This window comes from Eleginops maclovinus, chromosome 22 (genome assembly GCF_036324505.1).
Source record: "Eleginops maclovinus isolate JMC-PN-2008 ecotype Puerto Natales chromosome 22, JC_Emac_rtc_rv5, whole genome shotgun sequence".
Taxonomy (NCBI): domain Eukaryota; kingdom Metazoa; phylum Chordata; class Actinopteri; order Perciformes; family Eleginopidae; genus Eleginops; species Eleginops maclovinus.
Window position 1 is genome coordinate 18,158,995 of NC_086370.1, and position 19,513 is coordinate 18,178,507.

Genomic DNA, 19,513 nt, shown 5'->3' on the forward strand with positions numbered 1-19,513 from the left:
CTCTATCCACAGAGAGCTGATTTGGCCATCTCAGCCATAACCATCACCCCGGAGCGTGAGAGCGTCGTAGATTTCAGCAAGCGCTACCTGGACTATTCAGTGGGAATCCTGATGCGCAAGTCAGAGGAAAAGATCAACATTTTCTCTTTGCTGGCACCATTTGACTTGGCAGTGTGGGCTTGCATTGCTGCAGCCATCCCTGTGGTGGGCATCATGATCTTCCTGCTCAGGCGCATCCAGGCAGTGCGCTGCCAGAACACTGCAGGAGGACCCCCGCAACCTTCTGTCTCCACATCACTGCAGAGCGCCATCTGGATTGTCTACGGTGCCTTTGTGCAACAGGGTGGGTGATATAACTTTAGTATGGACACAAAATCCACGGACAGCATTCACCAATCGTTAACATCGTCATATATTGGTGGGTCAAGCTTAGGCAGGGTTTCATTCTCCCAAAACCTCTTACTAGTAAACATTTGTGTCACTTCTGAATGAATGAAAGCCTGCATGCTGTTGAAGTCCATCAGTACAATGTCTGGTATCATGCACTAGCCATGTTGTTGTTAAATAGTCAAATCTAATTTTAGGCAGAAAAACAAAGACACTTTTTTTATAAACTACCTCAAGGGATTAAGAAAATAAAATTCAAAACAAAAAGGAGTCCAATCAATGAAAATGCACACGTGGACATCAGTATACAACAAATGCTGATTCAGTCATGAGTCAGTTTGAGGCACATGGCCCACCATAGCATTTTCTAAAGGTGCCCTTGTCAATGAGACATCCCATCTTTAGGTCTGGTGGTGATCCAGGTATGTCCAGTTTGGATAAATGACTACTTCAGCAAGTGATGTTAAAGCCTGAACAGCATCTATCAAAGTCTGGCACGCTGCCTGTGAGCCGTTTTTAACCCAACACCCACTATATTTCAAGAGAAGCTAAATTCCATGTCTTCTATCTTCCTCTTTTTTTTTTTCTCCTTGTTTCTGGCTCGCATTCCAAAGTCGTCACTTTTCATTTCAATCAAGTGGATTGCATTTTTTTCCTTGGTGTGACGTAGGTCGTTTTGATATGGATCTGACTGCTGATGCATATTGTGGCACTGTCAGAGAGCCTATACTTGGCAACCGTGTCCCCCGAATGATTTCATAATGATATGCCAACACTTGGCTGCGTTGTGTTGCATGTTCATGCAGATTAAACCGTCCACCCACAGACACTTTCATTGCTTTTTCAAACTGGGTCTGCCATTCTTTTGTTCTTTACGAAGGTCAGGGACAGGTAAGAAATATTTCTAAAGCTGTCTAGGAGAACTGATGAAAGTAACACTTTTTTCATTTTGATCACAGAGGTAAATCAATGTTCTGCAGAAAAAAGAGACCGCACCACAGAGGACGGCGGCAGTAGCGTAGGATCAAGTAAAGTTTGAAGATGCACATTTCCATGACCTTAAGAAATCAGTCAAAGCCATGTGTAATAAAAATGACTGATGCTGGAGTGCTTTGCATCTGACAAGGCCTTCAGTTTTTCCCCCAAACTGTCCTTAGGGCGCAGCTGTGTTGATTGTGACACTTTCTGACAAATATGTTTTCATTACATTTCACACTCCTCGATCTCTCAGATGACATTTCTATAGCTTTACTCTTCAAAATTAGAATATGTGCTGACATTTTTCTCATGCACCTCATAAGCTGTTGGATATTTGTAGAAGAAGAGTCAATATGACAGAGAAAGAAAGTGAAGATAGAAAGCTAATGTGACGAACCCATCTTCTTCCCAAGGAAAACAAGGATGGGCAAAGGGATTAAAGCCAAGAAGGAGAGACCATTAAAAAGACAATGAAGATTAATAAGTACTACACCCTTACATAAAATTGGTTTTGGATGTGTAATAGAATAACAAAAAGTTTGCAGAAACATTCCAGAGCTCTTGGGGAAATAAGTGATGAAAACTTACAGAAATTGCACAAAATCATCAACTGCTCCAGTGTTATTTAAATATGAGTATTATGAGAAATAAATACATTAGCTTTAACATAGAATGGCTGGTACCTTAAAGGCAATATTAAATGTATTTAATAATAGGCCATATTTTTTTAAACCTTAACAAAAACGCAAAGGTTGATGTGTGTTTTCTCAATGAGTTGACTTGTTTGAAATAAACATAGTCTTTCAAAACATAAGGCATTAAGATGTTAAACCTTCTGTTTCTTGGCCCGCTCATAATATAGGAATTAACTAAAACAATACAATTATTCCAGAAGACCTTGATAATAGTAATAACGCACGCCTACACGTTTTGGCAGCAATAGAACTTACTCGCTTTGACATCAGATTCATAACTTGTACTAATGTGTTGCTGAAATGGGATTGCGTTTCAACGAATGTACAATTCTGTGCAGTACACAGTAAGGCTAATGATGATTATGATTATGACCATGTGTGTGTCTGCTTTTAGTTAATATACCCATGTGTTTATATTTGGTTTTCCACAGGCAGTGACTCCATCCTGGGATCTGTGGCTCTGCGTATCGTCATGGGCAGCTGGTGGCTCTTCACCCTGATTGTCTGTTCGTCCTACACAGCTAACCTGGCGGCCTACCTCACCGTGTCACGCATGGACAACGCTGTCCGGTAAGACACAGAATGGGAGTTTAATCTGGGAATTATCTTACTAAATGAGTTTGTTCATTTATGCTGCATTTGTTTTCAAGTACACATCAGCTGTATGCACCTACAACACTTGTTAGATAATTAGTAATTAAGGTCCTCTCATTCTGTGGTCTTTAACCTTGAATGTCCAACACACAGAAATGACCTTTGCAGTGTATACGTTATTGTCCTGGTGGGGAAAGTACATACTGTTAACAAGTCTTGGAACAAACAAAGTTTTACAAAATGATGTATTTTCTTAAAATGTGATTGATTTGAAAGCGTATTTTTCACAAGTGGAACAATGCGACTCCTTAAAAATTGACAGAAAGCAATACACTAGAGAGAAGACGTCTCACTCTGCTGCAGTTGTTGGAACTACTGTACAGTCACAGAGTGATGCTTTCTTTTCCCTCGTACACAATCTTTGGCTGAGCGCAGACACCTGCTACAGGAGCACATAAACCTGACAACAGCCAGACAGTTTTATTTTGCATGTTATTAAGGTACTGACGGGATTCATATTAATTACGGGTAGCTATATGACCTGCAGCTGTTGGCCGTGAAACAATTGTCAGTGCCAGATTAAAATGAGAAACGGCTTTGTGAATGATTTGTACACTGAGATTTACAAAAGAAAGAGGAGATCTAACACTTTTTTTCATACTATTATTTTTAGTTTCTCACATTTAGCACTTAGCACACTTCAATTACATTGTTTGAATTGATGAAGCACAACTTGACCTTCTGTTTTCCTTATTTTTTAAAGCTAGTACATATTTACCCAAATTGCAACATGTCTGCCAACAGCAGCTTTTGTTGGAGGCCACAGAGAACTTTGCTTCTGTCTAACCCTACACCCCTATAATTGCATTGAATATATTAAGACATGTTTACTATATAAGAGTCGGTTTTTACTGGTGTTTGGTGATCTTGATACAGTACACTGTTTAATAATTATCTACAAGGAGAAGGGCTGTAGCTCAGGCTGAACGTTTGTCTGAGTGCATCTCTCATTAGCTGCAGTTGGTTTTTGGTGTGTTTGCTTTTCCTGTTATTACAGGAAACCTAACAACTAGCCTGTCCTCAGTCCAAATGCTATTTGTCAGTGAATCCAATTTGGTGTGATGTCGCTCGGCGAAGAAGGGGCAGAGAGGCATTTGATTATATTGGGTCTGTCTTCTGTTAAACAAATAGCCACATGTGGACATGTGAGGTTTGGGGACGCATGCTAAGCAGCACACAGCTCACCTGTGAAGAGAGAGCTCGTATCCTGTGTGGGATTCACCTCTTGGCTTAACTAAAGTCATCGTGCAAATCTAAAAAGACTTAAGGCAATAAAACCTGAGAGGTACAGTACTTCATGACCAGTCAAATGTCCTGGAAGTGATCAACTGTCAAGGGACCAATATCTCCGTATAAATTAAAACAATATTAAATAAAATCCAAATCGCTTATGTCCTCGCATTCAAAAACACCGGTGAAATACACTAAGTGGATTATGTCCAAAAAGGCATATTAGTCACTGGCTTTGACATAACCAAAGGGTTTATAAAGTAGGAAATGGATTTAATTAGAGGGAGTATTTTGCCTGTGGTACTGTTATGAATGAATAGGGTAAAAAAATTGCATTGGTAGAACGGCGTTGACTCCAGGGACATGAAGAAGAGTTCATTTAGAATCCAGCATCCATTTAACGTAAGAACACCCAACGTTCATCAGCTAAAGTAAACTGCAGTCAGTGAGCCACGGCCTATAAAAGCCCAACTTGAACGACATGTGTTCGACACAGTCTGCAAAGCCCTGAATCTCCGCCTACGCTGCTTTCTCGTTTATTCAAAGTATACGTGTCTATATTGAAAATTGTTGCGTGTCCAAATCACACCAAAACTGTATGAATAAGGTATGAAGGATATAGGATGTGCATTTCTCAAGATATGCAAAGAACATTCCCACATACAGACATAGAGAGAGTCCTGGTTATGGTTAAATGATGTCAGTACATTTATTCATTTTTTAATTCAAAACCAAGCAAGCTATAGGCTTTCTGTCTTAATACATCAACATCAAAATAAATGAATAAAAACAGATTCAACAGATCACAGTTTGTCAAAATATTTAATTCAATGTGTCGAAAAACTGCTGCATAAAGTATGTTTGTGAACTACATTTAACAGGAAAAATAAATCAACATTTGAGAAGCAGCTAACTAAGGGTTATCTGTACTGCCTGAAAACAATCCATAGCATGCATCCCTAGTATGAATAGGTTTCTTCAAACGGCATTTCAAACTTTAGTAGGAGAGGCCTTTCTTTATAGTCCATTGCTTGCTTAGCATGCATAAGACACTTTTTAAATTGCCCAGCATCAGGTCTTACTTAGTAGCAGTGTGTTTAAGTTAACTCTGCTGCCCTACTTCCCACTCACATGATCTTTGTAAAAGAATGCTAAATGTACGCAGAGTTTGAAACTTGCTGACACATTCCTGGACCATCTTTTGTGGCACTGACTGTAAATAGGATTAGGAAATCTGCTCCCTAACTACTAATTTAACAAGAAGCCATTTCCTTTTCATACACACACCGAAAACTCCGGTTAAATGGAGTTTTTCCATAATCAACTTCCATTAAAGACTGCAATTGTTGCCTATGCTAGCATGACTGGAAGACTGATGCATGATAATAATGTTTGGTTTGCGGAGATCGCAAGGAAAGTTTGACATGCCCCTTAGTAACCTGGTGACTGTGCAATCATGTATACATGCAGCAAGACGGTTAGGGGATCTCCATTATCCCTAACCTTATTTTGAAGTATGGGGCACAAATTTGAATAGAAAAACAAATAGGCGAATGCTTATCAAAGGAAGCAGTCTCACAAAGACTCCTGCAGGCAGCAAAAGAGTTTCAGTAGGACTTTGGAAGGAATCAGTTTAAACACAAGGACGCATCACTCTGTAATATTCTCTCCTTTCATCTAGCCACTCAGCAGTTACTTTCGCTGTCTGCAGTCTCCCGTCATGCACAAGTGTGCTTGTAAAAAGTAGATTAGAAAACTGGTTTCACGTATATGTTGCAGAGAAATCTGAGGTCTCCGGAGGAAATCTACCTGGGGAAATCAGGTTTCTCTAATCCCCTATCCCCAATTGCAGAAACCAGGTTTTTTGGGTTTACTGGAGAAAGCCGATTACTTAATTGCATGTAAGTAAGCAGCCTGTGAGTTTGCTTGGAAAAGGACAGGCTGACATGTTTACTCAATTCCCACAAAACCAGGTGCTGAGTCATGGGGGTCGGGGTTTAAAGGCTGTGCTGTCGGTATGGGAGCTTAAAATTATGATTTCTCTATTACAAAAAGTACTTTTTTAATCTTCCTCTCCAGATGCACAGTACCTGGAGGGTTCCCTAACTGCCCACTTATAGGCTCCATCATTTTATCCCTCTTGGCGATATCATCTATAAACATTTCTTTTTATGCATTTGATAACCTACATTTTAATTATACACAGTGACCAAAAATATTCAATTCACTTAATTGCCTCAGAGGAGGGTGGATATCTCCAACATTGGGAACATCCGAAATGTACTCCCTGCTTTGCAAGTCTTTTATCAGAAAAGCATCTGTGGTTAGTCATTCATCCGAAGTTCAAACCTTGGAAAGATTCAGACAGATATGATTTAAATCTTAAAAAACAGGATGCTGTCAAGCTCCCTTTGTTAAACAAACATCAAAAGTTATTATTTTATTCTTAAAATCAACCTTCCTTCACTAGTAATTCATTGTACGAGCACTGGATTACTGCCTACAACACGTACGTACATAGGTTGTATAACCTCCTTACAAATCCAAAGACACTTTATAACCAATTTCATGCTATGTATGAGAGCTTGCTTCCCACTGACTACAGTATATGCTTATGGGTGATTGCCTGTTCAAGTCTCTATGCGCCTGCTGGTGTACAGGGAACAATTACGGTAACTACTTGATCTGAAAATAGTATGGTTTCAGCCAGCATTTACATATAAGAAACTTTCTTTAAACACTGCATGGCTTTTCCCCCTTTAGTTTGCTCTTTCTGTAAATAAGCCTTTACAAAACGCCTACGCCTCGGGACACGGAGGTGAAATAGTTTTTCTCGGTTTTTGTTCTTCCACTCTGCAATACCACTTTTTATGTTATGAGTGAGTGTGAGAATGAGCCTAACCGAGAGGTCAGATTACTTTCCCAACTTTTTTGTCCTCCAGGATATTGAATAGATTAATACCAATTAGGCAAACTCTTTGGATGAAGTTGTTTGTTTTTTGTTTGTAATGTTGCTTTAACTGTTGCCGCTATGGCCAATTCTACATTTATGAAGCTAAATATAAAGTGCCAGCCACTTAGCCCCGTTGATTACATAATTACACCTCAGAGGAAATTAATGGCATGCACAAGAGGGGACTATTCTTTAAAATGTCGCTGTAGCTGTGCATTGAAGAGAGGGAGGAATAATGAGGGGGGGGGGTGTGTGTGTGTGTGTGTGTGTGTGCGTGTGCGTGTGTGTGTGTGTGTATTTCTGTCATTGTTCAGCCATTACAGCTAATGAACAGAGGGCCAGGTTGGACCTCACTGTATTGATTGTGAATCAAAGTGTTTGCTGCACTGCTTTGAGAAACAAACAAGAAAAATAATAGGTGACAGATGTTCCTAGTCCAGTATGTAATCCAAAAAGTCATTGCCAAATATTATCATTCCATTTTATTTTTGGGGAAGTTTCATTCTTAAATTACCCTTCATAATTGTTCTTTCAATTACATTCACTGCAGCTCTTGGATCTCAATATTTATCATGTTTATTTGTCTCAAAAATCTCTAGTTCAACATACAGTGGGGCAAAAAAGTATTTAGTCAGCCACCAATTGTGCAAGTTCTCCCATTTAAAAAGATGAGAGAGGCCTGTAATTTTTATCATAGGTATACCTCAACTATGAGAGACAGAATGAGAAAAAGAAATCCAGGAAATCACATTGTCTGATTTTTAATGAATTAATTGGTAAATTCCTCGGTAAAATAAGTATTTGGTCACCTACAAACAAGCAAGATTTCTGGCTCTCACAGACCTGTAACTTCTTCTTTAAGAGGCTCCTCTGTCCTCCACTCGTTACTTGTATTAATGGCACCTTTTTGAACTCGTTATCAGTATAAAAGACACCTGTCCACAACCTCAAACAGTCATACTCCAAACTCCACTATGGCCAAGACCAAAGAGCTGTCAAAGGAGACCAGAGACAAAATTGTAGACCTGCACCAGGCTGGGAAAACTGAATCTGCAATAGGTAAGCAGCTTGGTGTGAAGAAATCAACTGTGGGAGCAATTATTAGAAAATGGAAGACATACAAGACCACTGCTAATCTCCCTCCATCTGGGGCTCCACACAAGATCTCACCCCGTGGGGTCAAAATAATCACAAGAACGGTGAGCAAAAATCCCAGAACCACACGGGGGGACCTAGTGAATGACCTGCAGAGAGCTGGGACCAAAGTAACAGAGGCTACCATCAGTAACACACTACGCCGCCAGGGACTTAAATCCTGCAGTTCCAGACGTGTCCCCCTGCTTAAGCCAGTACATGTCCAGGCCCGACTGAAGTTTGCTAGAGGGCATTTGTATGATGCAGAAGAGGATTGGGAGAATGTCATATGGTCAGATGAAACCAAAATAGAACTTTTTGGTAAAAACTCAACTCGTCGTGTTTGGAGGAGAAAGAATGCAGAGTTGCATCCAAAGAACACCATACCTACTGTGAAGCATGGGGGTGGAAACATCATGCTTTGGGGCTGTTTTTCTGCAAAGGGACCAGGACGACTGATCCGTGTAAAGGAAAGAATGAATGGGGCCATGTATCGTGAGATTTTGAGTGAAAACCTCCTTCCATCAGCAAGGGCACTGAAGATGAAGCGTGGCTGGGTCTTTCAGCATGACAATGATCCCAAACACACCGCCAGGGCAACGAAGGAGTGGCTTCGTAAGAAGCATTTCAAGGTCCTGGAGTGGCCTAGCCAGTCTCCAGATCTCAACCCCATAGAAAATCTTTGGAGGGAGTTGAAAGTCCGTGTTGCCCAGCGACAGCCCCAAAACACCACTGCTTTAGAGGAGATCTGCATGGAGGAATGGGCCAAAAAACCAGCAACAGTGTGTGAAAACCTTGTGAAGACTTACAGAAAACGTTTGACCTCTGTCATTGCCAACAAAGGGTATATAACAAAGTATTGAGATGAACTTTTGTTATTGACCAAATACTTTTTTTCCACAATCATTTGAAAATAAATTCTTTAAAAATCAGACAATGTGATTTTCTGGATTTATTTTTCTCATTTTGTCTCTCATAGTTGAGGTATACCTATGATAAAAATTACAGGCCTCTCTCATCTTTTTAAATGGGAGAACTTGCACAATTGGTGGCTGACTAAATACTTTTTTGCCCCACTGTATGTAGTTGCTTGTGAAGTAACATTAAATTAAGCTGTTTGACAAAATGAAAGCAGAGTATGTAACTCTTTGCAGTAAAGGAGACTATACAATATCTAATCACACCAACAACCAATGCTACACCATACAGGCTTCTCAAATTAGTGGAATGTCGTTATCTTAAAATAGGCTATTCGATTATCTGACTGTTAAGAGATTCGGCAACACGACATTGGCATTTAGCAAATGTGGTGCTGAAAATTACACAATATAAAAGGAGCGTTGTTTCTTATTGCCAACACAACATCTGCATCATAAGCATTTTAGATAGGAAGTATTGTTCATGATAAGAGAATAAAGTTTGGTGTGGGGTATTGCCTGATCATGTGTATGAACCCCATAATTGTCAGTAACTTAACATCCCACCCCGGTCATGATCACTGTGGAAATGAGTTTGTGCTGCTGGTAGTGCCGGGGAATGTATCAGCAGCAGAATAGCAAGCGGCACGCTACAGGTGCAGCTCATTTAGGTGATGAAGCACAATCATGATTGGTGATTTGCTTAAATGTACACTAGAGAGGGAGGCGGTTGTTTTAGGCTTACTGATTGGATGGAGTGATGCAGGAGGCAGGTCAAACTAGCATTTTTGATGGAAAAACTCTGTCTGTTAAAGGATACAAGCCAAGAGTTGCTTGATAATTGTCTACCAGTCAGTGTGTTCTCTGTCCACCATTAGTGCTGCACAAACTGTCTAACCCTGTTATACATCCACTGGATTAGTGATACCATCTGGTTTTTAATTATTCTCAACCATATTTAAATTACATTGACTGTCGCTGTAATGCTTTGACAGTGAAAAGTTATGTTTATGGATCTATGTTGTTATTGGTGAAGTATGAAATGAATGAAGCCTAAAACTGTTGTGAAGTGTAATTCAGAGCAGCATGGAGATGGTGATTTTTACAGAGTATAGTAACTGTTGTGCACTTGCATATGTTCTGATTCCACCAAATGCTAAGTCTGTGATTTTTTGTGGAGAAGAAAAATGTTTATATTTTACAGACAGTAACAGTAAGCAACAGCGGCTTTTTTTTGGCAGCTAAAGTGCACAGCTTGTACATTTGGAAAGTAATGGTATGAGAAAGTAACACAGTATCATTATATAATATTATACTATTGTAAAGTAAAGGGTCTGTGATCCAAGATTATTAAAACACTGGATTGGAACATTTTAGTACAAGAATAACAGCTGATGAGGCTTGAACAGATTTCATTTTGATAGAGTTGTGTATATTCGGGATATATTTAAATAATGGCTTCTTAATGGACACAATTTTAATTATTATTTTAAAACTCACTCCATACTTATGTACCCGAGTATGACTTCACCATTCTCTGTAGATGTAGTCATGCTGTGTTTATAATACAAGTTATAAATACAATAATTAAACTCAACCTACTGATGTGTCCCTGACTGTAGGTCATTCCAGGACCTGTCCAAACAGGTGGACTTGGTCTACGGGACAGTGAGGGACTCTGCGGTGTACGAGTATTTCCAGGCTAAAGGGACCAACCCTCTGGAGCAGGACAGCACGTTCGCTGAACTCTGGAAAACCATCAACAAGAACAACGCCTTCGAGAACTCTGTCTCCAGCCCATCAGAGGGAATCAAGAGGGTGACGATCTTTTTTCTATTATTTATAAATGAAATGTTGTCAGAACACCTTTAATGCTTGTTGCTGATGTTGGGCCTCTGAGGGCATCCTCACAAATGTTATATAATTTAACAGTAGCACTTGCAAGGGGACTATGCAATATGAAAAGTCAGCATTAATCAAATCAGTTTTTCTGAAGTGTTAACTATTTAAATAAACATCTCTTTGCCCACAAATAAAATATAATCTTGACAAGAAGCAATCATTTCTTTTCCATGAATCAACTGGAAAGGCCTTTAAATAAATGATCTGAAATATAATTTAATTTATGTCCAGCTCGGAGAGAGATAAATCCTGCCAAACATGAGCACATGTTTGATTTGAATTACATTCAGCTTGTTACTGTCTCATCACCAGGTATGAACACACTGCGAGAATACTTACCCTTTAATAATTACCATTCTTTATTCATAGAGGCATGTGAGCAAAAGTGATATGTTTAATCTATCGAACTGAGAGGGTTTCCAATCATTCTCAACCTTGTGTGCAACTGAATAATATATAATGAATTTGTCCTTCTCTCCATCACCCTTTAAAAGATAAACACACACACACACACACTTACAAACACCGAATGAAGAATACAGTTTAGAAAATGTACTTTTTTACGTGAGTAGCTAATTGCATTCAGTGTAGCGAGCTTGCATTGCACAGATAGACATATGAATGGTAAACAATTTCCCCAATTTCAACTCCAAATGTATTTTATGAGAAAAAGCCATTTTATTTACAGTCTCTGGATTACTACAGCTTTCTCCAAGCATGCAAAATACTGCATGTGCCTTCTTCGGACTTCAGTGTTTGAGGGTGATGTGATTTCTCCAGTACGTGTTCATTTATTAAAGCTGAGTGAACTTGAGAGGCCTGTGTAGTCCTAATGAGATGTGAGGTGAAAAGGCTACTCAGCTGTGTTTGTTTTGAGCACAGTCTCACTCCGGAAGACGTGAGATGTAGGAACCAAAAAGGGAATAAAAGCAAGAGAAGTGCTTACAAAAAAAAAGTCCAGACGGAGTTCAGACAGCTTTTCAGTTGGGGTGGTTCTACATATCCTCCACAGTGTGCGCTTCAGGCTACAGCACATGAACGTGTCTCTGAAAATATGCAGAGAAATGCAAAGCTGGAAAATAAATAAAGTTGCAGCTTTCATATTTTTGTAATTATCTTATTCTTTGCTATTCAGTAATTACTCTAATGAGTGGGCAAAATGTTTATGCAAATTTCTGTGCAAATATTTAGGTCTACTGTTGCTCTCCTTTTATTTTTACCAATGAAAATTATTGATGTGCAAAACGCTTCCCCCAACACAGACACAGGTTCAAGGAGCAGAAACTAAAGACTTAACTTGACAAAAAAAACAAAAACTGTGTTGGTTGTAGATAATGTTGTTTACGTTATGGTGATACAACTCGGGATGCTCGGGTGGGAGTTCAAAAATGTGCAGATTAAGCCAAAAAAACTAAAGTAGATTTCTCTTTTTATGTTTTCTTTTCTACGGTACAATATTTGTCTCAAGGGTTATTTTTTTAGCTCAGCTAGTCTCTGCTTTTAACACATCAGTCACTCTGTGAACCCGTGCAGGCAAAGCGAGAGTCGTATGCCTTTCTGTGGGACATGGCGTGGTGGAGTACGCTGCTCTGACAGATGACGACTGCACGCTGACAGTAGCAGGAAACAGCATGAGCACCAGAGGCTACGGCATGGCCCTGCAGCACGGCAGTCCTTACAGAGACCTCTTCTCTCAGAAGTACGTATTTAATAAGGACTAAAGGATACAAATGTTTAGCTTTGCAGCAACGTAACCAGCTGATTTTCGTTTTACTGATGTTGTTCATACTGTAAATTATTAATACAATTGAGAAAAATGACGCTATTTAACAACTTGAGTTTAATTTTTGTAGAACGGCTATTATGACAACTTCTGAGATTTGGAATAAAAATATTGTCCAACTGGGCAATCATTTTTCACCAGGTAGATCCACAAGTGATTTATTCCCCAGGAAAACAATAGGCACCACAAACAACTACAGCAAAACTCAAAGTTCAATCAGTAGAAGATTGGGTAAGAAGTTTACCCTTCTACCTTTTCCCTCTCAACATTTTGATTACTCAAGGGTGTTTCTACAATGTGTGTGATGAATGCTAGAACATTTTGCCAATTCCAGCAGTGTCACAATTTTTCCAGAGCAATAACGCTGGTGAGTACAATGTTATTGTAACTGACAAAACAGAGGGTCAGAGCTGTGAAAATCAAATTCAAGCGGTGATAAACGTAGTTTTCGTATTCATGTTGACTAATGAGATTTTTCAGCAGTTCCTCTTGAAGACGCAGACTGAGTAGTATTTCATATTTTCAGTCCATTGTTTTTGGTTAATCTGTTTTATCCCTCCAGACACAAGACAGAAATATGCTGGTCAAACATTTTTGGTGCCGTTCTACAAGATTGATAGGAGTGAATTTCAAATCAAGGCAGCAAACTAAAAATATAAATTCAGGCAAAACACCATGTGAAACGGGGAGATTCATTTCCCTGTCAAGAACAAACAGTTCTCGGTGAAACCCTTAAATACATGACTTGCCGGGGGAAAAAAAGTGAGTATTTCAAAGGTTTTTTGAGTGTGACTGTTTATAAATGTCTTGCTTTGAGTCTGAGTGTTTCTTTTTGTTTTGAATTAAAGTACAGGCTTGCGCACAGCCACACATTATGTCAGTCACTTGAAGAGGTTGAATAATGACAGTGCAGAAAGCTTACCGCTCCAAAGGGACAGCTTGGCGCTTCGACCCATTTTTTACTCAGCTGTCTTCATACCCTTCCAAAAAAACCATCCGTTCCTCTTGGTGCGATAACTGAAAGACTTCAGTATTTCATAATCTTTGTTTCTACACTTGTACAGTTTGATAAACAGATATTGTTTTTCTTTGCCTCGTTTGCATGGTTCTTTGAGCTCTTGTTATATATCCTTCCATTTGTTTAAACATATATGTGCAAAGATTAAAAGGGACCAGCCCAAGAAGCTATTTATATATGAAACCCAACCAATGGGTAAGTCTGCGTGCATACAGCGATGGACATTTAGCAGCAGTGTACAAAGTACAATGGTGTACACGATATCCACAACCAGTGATAAATTGTAGTGAGCAATGGTACACAGTATCCAAAGTCCTTAGGCACTGGTCTGCAGCGTGCATGTAAACCAGATCACCATAGTCCAACACTGGTAAAAACGTAGCAGAGATCAATCGTTTTCTAACCTGAAGGGAGAAGCAGGATTTGTTTCTGTAAAAGAAACCTAATTTTATTTTTAGCTTGGAAACTACTTTTTCAATGTGTGATTTAAAAGATAGGTTTTGATCAATAATAATCCCTAGATATTTATAGGTACTGTAGTGACCATGTCAATGTCGATCCCTTGAGTAGATGTTAGTGATTGGATAAAGTTTAATATGTCTTACAACGTGTTGCTGTACAAACTGCAGCTTGTATTAGTGGCATTATTTTTACTTTGGGGCTTTTTTTGGCTCTCCCAAATATTTTTTTTTTTCTGGTGTCCTGAGATGGTGGCATAGCGCTGCAATACTTGGCAGTTAAATTATAGGCATGTTTTGATTGATTCCTTTATTACCCAGTTGTGTCCCAAAGATGAATATTTCAGTACTTGGGTCCAGTCCAACTCTTTAGAGAGCTAACAATCAATACTAATGCAGTACATTAACAGCTACACAGTATTATCATGTCATTATAGTCATGCAGAGCAGTTATATTGATTCTCTCGTTGCACAAAATTATATTAAATTAGCGGCTTCTCGACTCGAAAAGCTTTGTCATTTGATTCATTAGAGTGTAACATGCCTGGACTAATGTTATTGTAGGATTTGACCGCTGTGTTGCAATTACATGACACGCTGCACCCACTTGTGTGAAAATAACTAATTGGTATTTTTTCTCCACAGGATATTGGAGCTTCAGGAGAAAGGTGACCTAGACATCTTGAAGCAGAAATGGTGGCCAAGGAAAGGCCGCTGTGACCTGATGAGCCACGCAGACGCCCAGCCGGAGGGACGGGCACTACGTCTCCACAGCTTTGCCGGCGTCTTCTGCATCCTGGCTGCCGGGCTGCTGCTGGCCCTGCTGGTGGCGGCCCTGGAGACCTGGTGGAACAGCAACCAATGCAGGAGAGAGCAGCCCAAAGAGGTGACCACTGACATCTCGTCGGGCCAGGGCCCAGGCCCAAGCCTGCTAACCCAGAACCGGGCCATGGTGGCCACCACGGGTCCCCCTGCCCCACCAAGGCCCCGGTCGAGGCCCAGACCCCCGGGCCCCCCGGTCCTGCCCAGAGATGCCACTGCCACACTCTACTTTATGGATCCTGCAGGCGTTGACGCCAGCCCCGATTTAGTAGAGCTGCAGTATACCCAGTTATAATAGGTGTGCCCCTGATGATAGTCCAGACATCATGTGATCAAACTACTCATTCCTTCTCATGTTGGGAGAGAGGTTGGGGTGCTTTGTTAGGGACTTCTCTCTCAAACACACTCACTGTGATTCTCTCATACTGACACATGAAAACATCACAGTCTCTGGTGCTCATGTGAGAAAACCGCAGCTGAAGTGATTACAGTAAATTTAAATGTTGAATTGCAAATTCAAAACCACATACTGAAATTGTACTTCTGAGTCAGTTGTACAATAGCTCTCTTTAGCTAATCCATTCAAGTCTTAATGCTTTAGAGATCTGACTTCACCTCGCTGCTGTCGACTGGGCGGCCCCTCTGCATGAGGCGTCTAGACAACTAAGGCTTGACATGGATCCCTAAACTAAAGTGTGAGCAATCGCAGATAGTAAAGAATCTGAGCCTTGACCTGCCTGTTTGACTTGACAGTCCAACAATAAGAACCGCTGGCTGAGGACACTAAGACCCAGTCCTGTCCTGAAAATACACACAGTAAATCAAACTCTCAATGCTTTTTTTATGCAAGAGAGTTAGTCTTACTGCTGTTGATTTCTATTTCAGTCTTTGTGCGCAGCTGCTCTCATAATTACCACATACTGCTGTCATGTGAGATTGAAAACAGACAAACATCACTGTAATTATCTATAGAACTTAGAAGAGTTAGATGGGTTGTTTGAGTTTAATCATGGTTGTGTGCTCGATAATTATTGTGTTTGTAGACGTGTCCTGAAGCGAACAAACACTCACCCTCTGTCGGCTTGAAATGTGACTATAAAAAGTTTTTAGTTTTTATACATGGTGGCATGATTTCACAGCAGAAAAGAAAAGTACTAAGAAATGTGTCCAAAACCTTCTTATACCCCACTGTCCTTCTGCATTCTCAGTAATGCCAAAATCATTAGTCATAATGTATAGTTAAATTCATAGAATGTTACAAATAGATGACAAGTAACTGAGCAGTAGATTAAAAAAAAAGAATAGGGAATATTTTATACATCAGTGTCATAATAATAAATGTCATTTATAGTTAAACATATCTGATTCAAACTCTGAAAATGTTATACTTTTTCTGTTTTATTTCAGTATTGAATTAAACAGCTTACACATTTCGACAAGTAAAGTGAGGATAGCATCTTTGCTTGATTAAAGCTGACCACAGCAGCTGTTTTTCTCAAACTACAAACTTTTTGCATTTCAAACCTGTGCGAAATGAGTGTAAATATGTATTTAAGATGAAGGTAGTGCATCATGTTGATTGCTCCAAGCCATGCTAGCACCATGACAGCACACACATACAGTATGTGGACATTATGACAGCCATTTCAAACAAAAACCTTCTGCTAACCTGTACACATCAGCCATTTAAAGAAATAGTTTGACAGTCCAGGGAAATATTGTTTGCTTCTTGCTGGGAATATGATAAGGAGATTGATACCACTCTCATGTCTGTCCCTTCAATAAGAGGCTGGAGATGTTAAGGCAATAGAAAGCAGTTTATTGGCTAAGAATGTTCAAAATGAATAACGGGACTAGAACCAGAGGTGCCTTAAATCGCTCCTTTCCTTTCAGAGCTCTATGCTCAACAAGCAGTCATATGATTGGTATAAATCTTCTCATTTAAGTTTCAGAAAAAAAGCTAATAAGAGCTTTTACCAAAATGTCAAACTATTGCTTTTATTCCTATTGAGTAGTAATAAAGTGCAATTATATGTCAATGTCAGGATTCAAAGGACCATTTGGTAATGTTTCGTTGTCTATCATCTTCAGCAGGTGACTAAGGATTACGGTCTGGAAAGAGTTTCTGGTCCATTGACATATAATGAAATAACAAGCGCTTCACCAGAAGGGAGGCGGCACATATGGACAGACAGAGAGAGAGACTGGGAGGAGGCTCTTGACACAGGTCAGGAGAGGCCTGACGTACTGTGCTGGATGGTCATTGGCTGTGTCAGGGCAAAGGGGCGGGGCATGTGGCCGGGCAGGGGTAGATTGTAGTTGCTTCATCTGTCATCCCACCCCATGGTCTCTCCTGTTTATTTGTCTGTCTTCAGTGTGGCTCGACTTCAATGTTTGCATGATGATCGATACAGTGTGGAGGGCAGGGTGCAGCCAAAATATGTCTGATAAACAGTTGTTCTTTTATTTGGCTTCTCCCTTCCCTCTCCCATATTTGTGTTACTTCATTGATGTATGTTTTTAAAAGAGAAGAATAATTTAAAAGATTCTTCAATACAATCTAGATTATAACAGTCAAGTGACATTTACTACTCTGTCTTCATTTAAATTTTAGTGTCTCACAAAGTCTGACTCATTGGAGCCTGTCTTGTTAACAGCAGATGCTCTTCATGCAGATGTGTGGTCACTTAATTGTGGAGAAAATTTAAACACTTCTGCATGAAGAGACATCTTCATTTAAGTTCATCCCAGAAGTGGAGACATTACCTTTTACGACCCCATATTCAAGATTTAGTCTTTAAAGGTCATGTCTCTCTTGATGTTGGCTGCTTGAATCTGGTATATAATTAATGTTTAGCCTATATTTGGGTTTTCTTGAATAAGAGGAAATTAGCCAGTGTGTTATTTCAGTGACAACTGAACAGTAGGCTGCATTGCATGCAAACTGAACATGATGCTGATGTTGAAACAACCATTTAAATCTTTACCTTTGTCTTTGTTCACTTTCAATCCCCGTCCCATTCTTTCTCATAACCTCCTCAACCCTTTCACTGCACATTCATTTTTATTCTTTGTCACACTCCCGTTTAATTACATTCATGCTCTCCCTTCCATTAAAACCTCTATCCTTGCCTCTTTTATTCCACACACACTCTGTGGCTCTGCCTTTCTTTCCATCCATCTATAGGACAAAGAGGTGAACCTGGAGCAGGTCCACCATCGTTTGAACAGCCTCCTGGACGAAGACTTGGCCCACAAGCAGCTGCCAGGCCAGTCTATCGAGATCTCTGCCCTGGACATTGGCAGCATGCATCCCAGCCAGTCCCTGGAGGCCTTGTCTGCTCGGGACTACCCAACCCATCGGGGCCCACCACGTCTCTCTGTGACCACCTTCCTCCAGGAGGGTCATGGGGCAGGAAGGACACTGGGCGCATCCGCTGGCAGGACCTTGCCTCTGCCCCTCAGCAGTGCCACCATGCCCTCTATCCGCTGCAAACACAGGGCGCCCAATGGGGGGCTCTTCCGGCAGAGCCCAGTCAAGACACCCATGCCAATGTCCTACCAACCAGTGCCAGGAGGACCCATCCCAAAAGCCAATGAGCCAAGCCACGGGACATCCATCTGAGCACAGCGAGCATTCACAGACAGACACTCGAGCTCTCACAGATAGGAGCGCTTAACAGAGTGCCAACATTGTGACGAGATATAAATAAAACACTAAAAAAGGGTTTTTATTACCAGTGATGGAGAGTCAGTGGGACAATACGTGCCAAGACACTGAGACTTTAATGTACATATTTGTAAGTACAAAGAGAAAGAGAAGCAACCTTAAAAAGAGTATTTTGAATATTCTCAACAGTTGAGTTTAAAAAATGTAAAAGTATTAAAAAAATGACTGTTTGAATGGCTTTGTAAATTTTGTTCTAAATCAATAAAGGTGACAATTCTTTGTTGTTGTTTTCTAAGTGCCAAGTTCAAAGATGTTTTCTTTCAGATCAACATTAACTGAATGTACTGTGAGAATTCATGCTAAAAAGACATTTCACACTTCAAAGACATTGGAAGAACTGATTTGTTTCATATGAAAAAAATAAAAAGTATTACACAAAAAACACTGAGACGTGTGCTTGAAAACATACAGTGTTTAGACTAGCAGTGCCATGCTGTCAGTGTGTTTCTGTGACTCTGGGATTGCTGATAAAATGGTGTTTGAGTAAATAAGAGCCTACATTTTTTGATCACACATTTTACAGCACTACAATGTGTAATAAAAAAAGTCTGTCTCTTTAAGAATAAGGGACCAGTTAGAAATGGATTTGCAGTTCATTGCATTTTTTTCTTTTAAACGTATATAGCTGGAAAACTTTCTGAACTGTGCTTAATAGGACATGGTTTGGTGTAAATGAAGGCATGTTTCCGCAAGAGGAAACAATACCTTCTGGGTATAAGTTTAAAACAGCATGTAGTTTTTGTTATACCAAAGATTATGAAACGTATAACTCTCTCAATTTCATTTTTTGGTCCATATATCTAAGAAGCAATAAATGTTACAACCAAAGAACTTGGATTGGGAAAGCAGAAT

General features: G+C 39.9%; 1 protein-coding gene across 1 annotated transcript in view; it reads left to right on the plus strand.

Annotated features, from left to right (window-relative positions):
- grid1a (glutamate receptor, ionotropic, delta 1a) overlaps window positions 1-19,135 on the plus strand; it is a 197,349-nt gene extending 178,214 nt beyond the window's left edge. The window contains 7 exon segments of the mRNA XM_063875111.1: window positions 13-343; window positions 2,492-2,630; window positions 10,571-10,766; window positions 12,384-12,414; window positions 12,417-12,549; window positions 14,755-14,995; window positions 18,119-19,135. Coding sequence (XP_063731181.1) covers window positions 13-343; window positions 2,492-2,630; window positions 10,571-10,766; window positions 12,384-12,414; window positions 12,417-12,549; window positions 14,755-14,995; window positions 18,119-18,556 — 1,509 coding nt within the window. The 3' untranslated portion in view covers window positions 18,557-19,135.
- Window positions 19,136-19,513: the final 378 nt, after the last annotated feature.